The sequence below is a fragment of the Lynx rufus genome, unplaced genomic scaffold (genome assembly GCF_022079265.1).
Source record: "Lynx rufus isolate CCGP_SWC_20201006 ecotype Redwood Valley unplaced genomic scaffold, mLynRuf1.p SCAF_20, whole genome shotgun sequence".
Lineage (NCBI taxonomy): Eukaryota > Metazoa > Chordata > Mammalia > Carnivora > Felidae > Lynx > Lynx rufus.
In genome coordinates this window covers 27541624-27551244 of record NW_025814835.1, presented here as the reverse complement: position 1 = coordinate 27551244, position 9621 = coordinate 27541624, and the positions used below count along the sequence as shown (strand labels likewise).

The following is a 9621-nucleotide window of genomic DNA, read 5'->3' as shown; positions in this document are numbered from 1 at the left end:
AAAGTAGGTGTCTTATGAATACATTTCAGGGGCATTTGAGATACCTGATTCCTAAACACAGCACACGAATGCTAAATAAACGCACACATGCATCGAGTTTGAATAAGGACATTATTACGCAGGAATTTCCGTCTTCTGGTCTCTGCTGCTTTCAGTGGGTATGCTAAATGTTTGGCTGTGTAGTCACCCTCTGAGTGGCTTGTTGGAACTCAAGGCCACTTTGTGCTGGGACTGGGTGTGACTCCGGGTGAACCAAAGATGCTGTGCTGTCAGAGCTGATTTCTAGCTCACAAGTTTCTCTTTACCATCACCTTCCTTAACCTGGCCCAAACAGGAGTGTGTATACTCATTTCTTTGCACTTATAAGCAATAAAATGCCAATTAGCTTGGCAGGAAGAAGTTGACTAGTAAAGTGCAATTCTAATTTAAATCATTGTACCTTTAGTGTACAATTGAGAAGGCAGCTCTAAGAAGAAAACGACAATGGAAAATAACTTTACATATCCTTAGAGACACTGAACTGCCTTCCAGCCTTTAAGTCATGCTTCTTGGTTTTGACAGGTTACATTTACCTTCGAGGGTTTATTGCTATAAAAAGAGTGTTAGATCTCATTGTTGTCCCATCTAAATTCTCCTGTTTGTTCACAGTGTGAAAGGAGAACAGAAGCACGACGAAAAAATCTTCTTATTTTGATTCTGCATTATTTAACACAAGAAGGGTATGTTCTGTTTCAAAGATTTACAGACGTGATTCCTCTCTTTGTCTGACCTCCACTTTTCTAGATATACACTTATAAAAATAGCTAATAGAATTTATTTTTTATAGCAGTTTGATATTTATAGAAAAACTGAGCTGAAAGTATTCAGAGTTCCCATATATTGGGAATCCCCCTACCCTAGCCAGTCTATCCTGTTACTAACATCTTACATTGGTGTGGTACGTGTGTTATAATTGGTGAACTAATCTTTATATATAAATATCTGTGTGTGTGTGCATGTGTGTATGTAGATGTACCTATATGTATATGTGTGTATATATACATATTATTTTAGAGAGAGAGTGTGAGCAAGGGAGAGGAGCAGAGACAGAGAGAGACAGAGAGACAGAGAGAGAGAGACAGAGAGAGAGAATCTTAAGCAGGCTCCACACTCATTGTGGAGCCCAACGCAGGGCTTGACCCTATGACCCTGGGATCGTAACCTGAGTTGAAATCAAGAGTCTCATGCTCAACGGACTGAGCAGCCCAGGTGCCCCCAATCTTGATATATTATTGTTAGCTAATGTCCATAGTTTACATCAGGGTTTACTCTTGTGTTGAATGGTTCCATGAGTTTTGACAAATTCATAATGTCATGCATCCAGCATTGTAGTATTACATTGAATAGCTTCACCCCTAAATATCCCCTGTGCTCTGCCTGTCCCTGTCCCCACCATCAGCAACCTCGATTCATAATTTTATGGCCTCATTGACACATATAGTTCCATTATGCATTTTGAAAACTCTAACAAAGCTACCCAGTCATGAGATACGTTCCCTTTCCCATTCAGGTTTCAGGCCTACCAAATCAGATTCCCAGGGCACTACAGCAGGCTACGTACACAGAGATCACACTCTTATTCCTCAATTCTCCTTCCCTCAAAATAAAAGTATCGCATTTACTGGATGACCTATGCCCCCTTTCTTTTCCGGACAATGCCATTCAATAACTGGCAGGGGAGGAAATTTGGAAGCATCTGAGTTTGGCCACCTACCTGATCTGGAAACGTGCAAGCCTTTACAATGAAGGCTGCAGATGTGCTGGGTTTTATGAGGAAGAGAGCTCATCCACTATTTACTTTCCAGTTTCCTTTCTTTCCAGGTTTCATCTAGGAAGAAAATATTCAGGTTTCAGGCTTAGGGCTTGAACTTTCAATTTAGAGCAGCAGTTCTCAACTGGGGTGATTTTGCCTCTTGGGGAGCATTTGGCAACGTCTGGGATGCTGCTAAACATCCTTCAATGCACAGGACAGCATCCCACAACAGAATTATCCAGCCCTAAGTGGTAACTGTGCCAAGAAACTATCTCAGAAAGGAGAACCACAAAAACAAAAGACAAAGAAAAGTCAGCATAGTTTATCCCTTCGACTGTGTATTTACAAAGCATGCATTTCCCCTTTCTGCCACGAGATGGCCCCTTGCATCTCAAATCAATGAAAATTCTATAGAATTGACCATTTTCCTGAGACCTGCTGGTAAAGACACTTAGGAGTGTATGTCAAGATGAAAAGTAAACTGTAGGTATTTTTAAAAGACATATCAATGTTGGAAAAGCAGGCCTGTATTTAACAAAAGACCAAGGATTTATCCTCATCAAGAGGCTAGGTTACAGTGGATTGGAATAAACAACCAGAGAAAAGCTTTGTAGAGACGGCAAGGTGAGCTGGTCTAGAAAGATGTGGAGAAGATGGATAGACATGATGCACAAGGACATCGCAGGCAGGCTCACAGAGAAAGAAGAGGCATAAGTGGAGAAAGACCAGAGTTGGGCTGTGTGTGGGAGAACAAGTGAGGTCCGACAGTGGAGGATCACAGCTGCTGGTTCGAGGACTACACACGCAGCTTTCTGGGTCTGAGCACCTGTTAACAGCCTCCCCATCTCTCCCACTATGTCATGCTCATTACTGCTCATTCCTCTTCCTGACGTCCCATCCTGTCACTCTGTTGGTTGAGAACCTCTAGTGGCTCCTCCAGCCAACCTCATTAAATTCAGATTTCATTCAAGCTCAAACAATGTAGTAGCAACACGCAGAAGCAGTTTTGTTCCCCGATTAATTAGTTTGGGATCTATGAGGACTACTATCATCTATTCTTATAATTTTTGTGTAAGTCAAAAGCCCATGATCCTGGAAAGAGTTCAATATAATGTGATGTGAGTAAAGACTACAAGCAATCTATAGTGTATGTTTTCTCTCTCTCTCTCTCTCTCTCTGTCTCTCACACACACAATATATATATAACATATATCTATATATGCATATATATGTGTGTGTGTATATACATATATAGAGCTTTACAAGTGTATATATGTAAGTATATATGTATTTAGTCATTAAAAATGTTTGGAAAGATAGGCAAAGGTAGTGGAATTTTCTTTTGACTTGCCTGTATTTTCTAGTTTTTTCTCAAATGAGCATGTATTACTTAATACTAAACAAAAATTATTCCTAGGACAGAGTTAGTTTTTCTCTCTGTAAAATGGGGATTAAGACACAGTATAGAAGCCTGGTGAGCCATCAATGTGTATAGAGGCTGACTGACTACAGCCAATTGATGTTTTGCAGTTTCTTTAAAGTTTAGCAAGGTCACTGGAAATAATCATGGCAACCTTGTTTAAGAAAGTTCAGTGTTCCAACTGACCTGAATCTGGTGAAGGGAAGAGAGCATAATATAAAAGAAAGTTTTCTCCTACCTTCCCAGATTTGAATCAAACAGAAAGAAGTCTATCCTGAGGCAAAAATTCTTAATCCAGTGTCCTTGGATGAAATTGTATGCTGATTTGGGCATATTTGCCCATTTTTCAGGAGAGTCTTTGGTTTCATAAGAAGTTGAGAACTAAGATTAAAATGTGGAAAGTCTTTCCACTTTCAGAGGATTGGGAGACAGAGCATTGCTGAGACCACAACAGGTTCAAAGTGACAGTGAAGAACCCCGGTGAAGATCATGCTTCCACCCACAGTCACCGGGTAGTGTAGATGTGTGACTGAAGAAAAGTGACCAGAAATAACATGGCCCAGCAGATGACTTCTTCTTATACTCAATCTCCTTGATGATATTGATCAACATATTTCTGGAATTTCCTTTAGAACTCATGACCTATGCTTTTCAGTTGCCACAATCATGGCACATCTTGCCTCTTGGGCTTAAATTTGGGTTTAACAATTGCCAGATGTTATCTAAAATTAATGCTGGTGAATAAAGAGGTAATCAAGTTGGGCAAATACTCAATTTTGGCTAGAAATGAGAAAACACAGGACATTTTCTTAGTCGATTTACTTATTTGACTTCTAAGCACTTCCAAAAATGTTTTGAACAACGATGACATCATTAGAATAAGTATGTAGCTTCCAGAGGCAACTGCTTTGAAAAACAGTACTTGGATATACTTAACATATGTGGGCTCCTTCTATAGGCAAACCTCATATATTGTAATTTTCATCGAATGTACTGCTTAATATAAGCTTAATATTTGTATTGAGTCTCTGTGGACTTGTAATGCCTGTTTGCCTTTATTCTTTTTACCCAGAGTTAATTTTTGTTGTTGTTTTTTCTTCTGTGAAATGGCCAGATATATCGATACAGCCAATGCTTTGGAGCAAGAAACTAAACTGGGGCTACGACGCTTTGAAGTCTGTGACAACATCGACCTTGAAACTATTTTGATGGAATATGAGAGCTATTATTTTGTAAAATTTCAGAAATACCCCAAAATTGTCAAAAAGGCATCAGACACAGGTACATGGCTATTTTCTAGAAATAAGGTTTTTTCTCATCTTTAAGATTAGTGTTTCTTCCTCATTTTATTCTCAGATAGATGCTACTCTCCCCCTCCCCACACTGAAAGAATAGACCAGAAAGATTGTATAGCCTGTATCAGATCCTGTACAGAAATAGAAACATGATCAGCCAGGCAGTGATGTCCCTTTAGTCACGGTGGCATTTGTTTGAGGTATGTGTGTTTTAGGACAATGAAAGCAAAACCCCAGTGCATCACAGGTGCTTTTTAGAAGACCAACATTACTTTCATTTCTTTAAAAATGGAAAGAGCTGTTGGAAGAGGATAAAAGACAGAAGACTTTTTGTTGTTGTTGTTAGGAAGACCTATTATCTATCTTGAAAATAACATGAAAATGAGTATTGGTGAAGCTAATAGCTCATGTATAGATAATGAAATGCTTTTGAAAGCCATCAATCCAGATAATGATCAATATAATGCAAAGACCCAGTATAGGTTAGCAGTCAAGGAGGCTGGCTGGAGGAAAGATCTAAAGCGAGGGCCCTATGTTTTGTAGTAACATTGACTTGGAAGTCTGTAAGTGGGGGAAGTAATTATAAACCAAGGGAGATCATTGTCCTGTTTACAAGGCACTTGTTAAGCCACAGACTTTAACATTTCATGTGGGGACCAGGAAACCAAGAGGAATGTCAATTAAAAATAGCCGGGGGCGCATCTCTGAGCTGGAAGGGATATTTATCTGAGCTCCTTTCCAGGGCAGAGTTCAGAGCTCCCTGTCCTTGGCTGGTTGCTGGGTCTGGGTTTGGGCAGAGAAGCACTGACTCCTGGGCCACCAGGACTATTATTGACATGATCTAATTTCTAGATTGCTGGTTCTGATTTAGTCTGGAACCATATTCTCCTGGGATATTAGACACAATGTCTTTATTTTAAGGTAAACTGGCAGAGTACGACTGGTAAGTGTTCATGCAATCATCCTGGTGTCCCACGGACCACAGCAAAATGGTGTCAAGTTCATGAAAACTTAATGTAATGGGTAACCGTAAAGTTGGCCCACACTGAAGTTGCCACCAGGTTCATGGTCTCCAACTCAATTAATATCTAAGGGCTTTGGGGTCTTTCTCCATGCAGAAATGCTTGGGAAACATGGGTTTCTTTCCTTCTGCTGGTAGTTTCACTTCTTTCTATATGAGAATAGCTTAGAGCTCCTGGACCCCACAAGGCTATAGCACAAATTTTGAGAACAATGTAAAAGGGCAAACATATCTGAAAAATCACTTTCTCTTAAAAATTAAATTCTTTCCTTTTCCTCCAATATTTGTTTTGCTACAGCGGAAAATAATTTACCACAAAGAAGTGGAGGGAAGACCAGAAGGTAAAGTGAATGGTAATTCCTCTCGACCAACCCAACTCTAAGAGTTTGTGGGATCCCTTTCCAGAAGATTCTCCAGCTCAGTTCCCTATCTGTCTACCAGCAATTGCAGACTGTGATCATGTGACCTTAGTGGGCCCAGCAATGGGTTCCCCACACGTTACAGACGTCCAAGACATGAGCCAACATCTATGGGTTCTCCTGGTTTTACCACAGATAATTGCATTCACTAGTGCTCTTTCAAGGCTATGTGCTATGAAGAGTACAGACCTCAGAGACTGCAAGACCCAGGTTCAATTCCTGGCTCTGCTCCTCACAAGCTTGGAGCAAGTTTCTGACACACAGTGAGGTCCCCACACGTAGCAAGCACCCATGCATGCCTCATGATAATACTCTCAATAATGCTCTGCCTGAGGCTAACTTTGTTTTGTACTATTCTTTAGGAACAATTTTATCGTTTTGACCAAAGCATTATCCATTTATTTACTGTTTCCATAAAGCTAGTCAGACTCTGACAACAAACGATAACTACTTTTGAACCAAAAAAGCGAGGAGCATTTAAAGAAGCCAGCTTTGGCATGCATTTGGGTTCTGATTATGTTTCAGCCACATATTCATGCCTGGAACTTCCCCAGCATTCCTTACCTAGGAGAACATTCCAGAAGTGAATGTCTTTCGAGCACTTTGCTTCTCTTCAGGGAGGCAGCTTGACAGCTTGGGTGTCCTCAGCTCGTCTCTGAGTAAACGTTTGTACGTGGCAGGCGTAAAGGTCAGACAGCAAATGGCTGGAGTCAGGAAGGATAATTAGGAAAGTAATGAATGCTGTTTGTTTACAATTTTGTAATTGAAGATAGCTATTGAAATGAAAGGTTGTGTCATGAGACTGGCTATTAACAAATGAAAGTGCCTTTTCCTAATGCTTGCATTTCACACCAGAGAGCAAGCTCCCAGTTTACAGATTTGCAGATAACTCAGTGGAGGAAAGTTTATTTAATGTGATGGATAACAGAATTAGGATGCCAAAAAATCTGGACAATTTGGAAGATGGGCCCAAAATAACACGATGAAATTTAATGAAATAAGGTGTAAGCTCCAACCAAAGACTAATGACAAATAGCTCCCTCATTACAAAATCAGGGACCTAGAAATCTGAGTTCACAACAGATAAGGTGTGAGGGTGATCACAACAGTGTGATGTGACTGCTAATGTGGTCTTGGGCCTCACTGATAGAAATACAGTGTCCCCAAAATAGGAGGTGACTCTGTTGTGGTCAGAAGACTGTGGACAAAGGAAAGGTGACCAGGATGAGGATGAATCTGGGAGCCAGGTAACCTTAGGAATGATTGGGGCAACTGGAGAGGGTTAGCTTGAAGACTGGAACCCATGGGGAGGCGGTGCCCCTAGAACAACACGGCACCAGTCTTCACCCTCTAAAGAGGGACTGAGCCTTCTTTGTAGAATTCCACAGGGCATACTCAGGAGGGGCACCTAAAATTATAGCGGGGTGGATTTGGTCCCATATTAGGATGAATTTTACAATCATTAGAGCTGACTGGGAATGAATCACATTGCTTTGCACATTAGGAACTTGTCTCTGATCGTGTTAAAGCAGATCTGTGAACCACTTGCCTCCAAAGGGAAATCAAAGCAGGAAAACAGACTCCCTGTTCCCTGTCTGCCCTGCAATGACGTTAGGCAAGCTTCACTACATATGTATATATATGACCTCATTGCATTTAAATCAGTGCTATTCATAAGGGTTTGCACTTGTAACATGTTTGGTATTCATTTCATAGACACTTCATTTTTGTGCCAGCCAAAGGCCTGAGGGACAGACATTTGTGTTCCTAGTTTACAGATGAAAAACAATGTTCCGAGAAACTGTCAGCTGTCCACCTCTTATGATACCCACCCCAGTGGGCCAACACCGGGGTCATCGTGTGTGGACGCTGGCGTTATTATTGGCATGGATGGTCTTTTGCTGGCTAGGTGTTTATATTAGATACAACTCCTCCTTTCCCAAAAAGAAATGGAGAAATAGATGCTCTCTGAGACCCCTTAGGACAGGGGAGAAATACTTCCAGCAAAACTCCTGCAAACACATCTTACACGTAAGGACAAAGGAATGGAGAAAACCCAAACAAGTTCAGATGTGGGACTTCATGGTCTGCCCCCCGAGCAGTCCTGCCTCTCTCTGATGTCATCTCCTATCTACTAATTTTCCAAAACTGAATTTCTCGTTCCAAGGACCTAGCGAACAACTTTATTTTACCTTTATATTGATGCATATAACACATATGCAGTCAAATGTCCATATACTCTCGTACGCGCCACCACCCCAGCCCCCCAGCAGGCTCTCTTCCCGATCAATGCATCCCATCTCCAAGAGAGGTAGCCACTGTCTGGCGTCCAGACCCATCAATATGTTTTGCCTTAAGTGAACAATATTTGGTGAAAATCTGTTTGGCAAATATGAAGATCTGTGACAACAGAGATGAGGTAAGGGTTGCTTCCCTTGCACAAGCCCCTTCGATGTTTTAGTGTACGGGCTGCCGAAGTGAGCACCTTTCCATGTTGGCTGTACGCAGCCTGATGAGAACTATTTTAAGTACATCCAGCACACTGGATCAAAACTACAGGCAAATCCCTAGGCTTCCTCCTTCCTCCCCACAACGTGACCCCTGGGCTGCATACTGTTCTTTAAGGAAGGTGGGAAGAAACGTTGGAAAATGCTTGCAAAAGTCATGTGTTCTTAGGAATACAGAGCTATCTGCAGAAGAGCTGGAGCCAGGTGGCTTGAAGGGAAAATGAAGAGGGGGTTGGGGGCCTCCAGGAGGAGGTGGACCCTCTAGCTTGCTCTTGGAGGAACCCAAGGGGTAGAGTGGAGCAAGTCAGAGCCAGGACGGCCAGGGTGTCAGGACGGTGCAAATGGAAGGGCCCAATGGTGCCACATCTGCACATCTTTGTAGAACTCTTTTTCAGTCGGCTACACAGGTTGTTTAGTTACCTCAAATTAAATGGTTTGAATAATTTCCTCCAGGGTCTTTGTTCCCTCCCCTAGGGTGATGAGCGACAGTTGTCAAAATCTTCCCAAGATCAGTCAGCAGAGGCCACGGTCCAGAACCACGGTGGGGAAGCCAGGGGATGCCAAATCCGTCCATAAGGAGCATCCTAAACAGGTCTGGATGGCTTTGCTGGTATTGGTAAACTGCAGGTGGCTGAGAAATAGCCCTGAGAAAAGAGTCACATTTATTCATTTTTGTGTCATTTTGTTACATTGTAGATTTTCTTCCAGTATACTGAATTAAAACCACAGGCAAGTCTCTAGCCTTCCTAATGTTTCTTAATTCGAGTGGGAAGTCTCCTTCCTTCCACCAGCCTTCCCCCTGGTTGGATTACTGGGAAACAGTCCTTGAGGGGTAAGCCCTGGGCCCAGTCAGAGCAGGGGGCTGGTTGCTACAGAGCTCAATCATCCCATTTGAGGTAACTATAGGTGGCACATCTTTCCTGTCCCAAAGCACATTCCTGGACTCTTAAGACTAAGTCAAGGATGGCCTCAGGAATGGCTGGGTTTCTCCAAAACACAAATGGTTGGTCTTCACTCCAGACCTCCCCGCAAAACAATCTTGGGGACAGGGTGGTCAGCAAGAGGACAGAGCCCAGCAGGCGGGGGAAATCAATGGCTTCTAACTCAGGGGATTCATACCTCCAACCTCCTGGGTCAGAACAAACATACCAGGTTTCAGAGGAAAGA

At 42.1% G+C, this 9621-nt stretch overlaps 1 protein-coding gene across 2 annotated transcripts in view; it reads left to right on the top strand.

Annotated features, from left to right (window-relative positions):
* Nucleotides 1-654: 654 nt before the first annotated feature.
* Nucleotides 655-9621, top strand: part of KATNAL2 (katanin catalytic subunit A1 like 2) — a 41334-nt gene continuing 32367 nt past the window's right edge. Inside the window, exons 1-4 of one of the 2 annotated variants that reach the window (XM_047086396.1) lie at nucleotides 655-719; nucleotides 4327-4493; nucleotides 5827-5869; nucleotides 8929-9046. In XM_047086396.1, the coding sequence (XP_046942352.1) occupies nucleotides 4421-4493; nucleotides 5827-5869; nucleotides 8929-9046 (234 nt within the window). In that variant the 5' untranslated portion in view covers nucleotides 655-719; nucleotides 4327-4420. Of the gene's footprint in view, nucleotides 720-4326; nucleotides 4494-5826; nucleotides 5870-8907; nucleotides 9047-9621 lie in introns of both variants that reach the window. The other variant, XM_047086395.1, reaches the window with a different exon arrangement.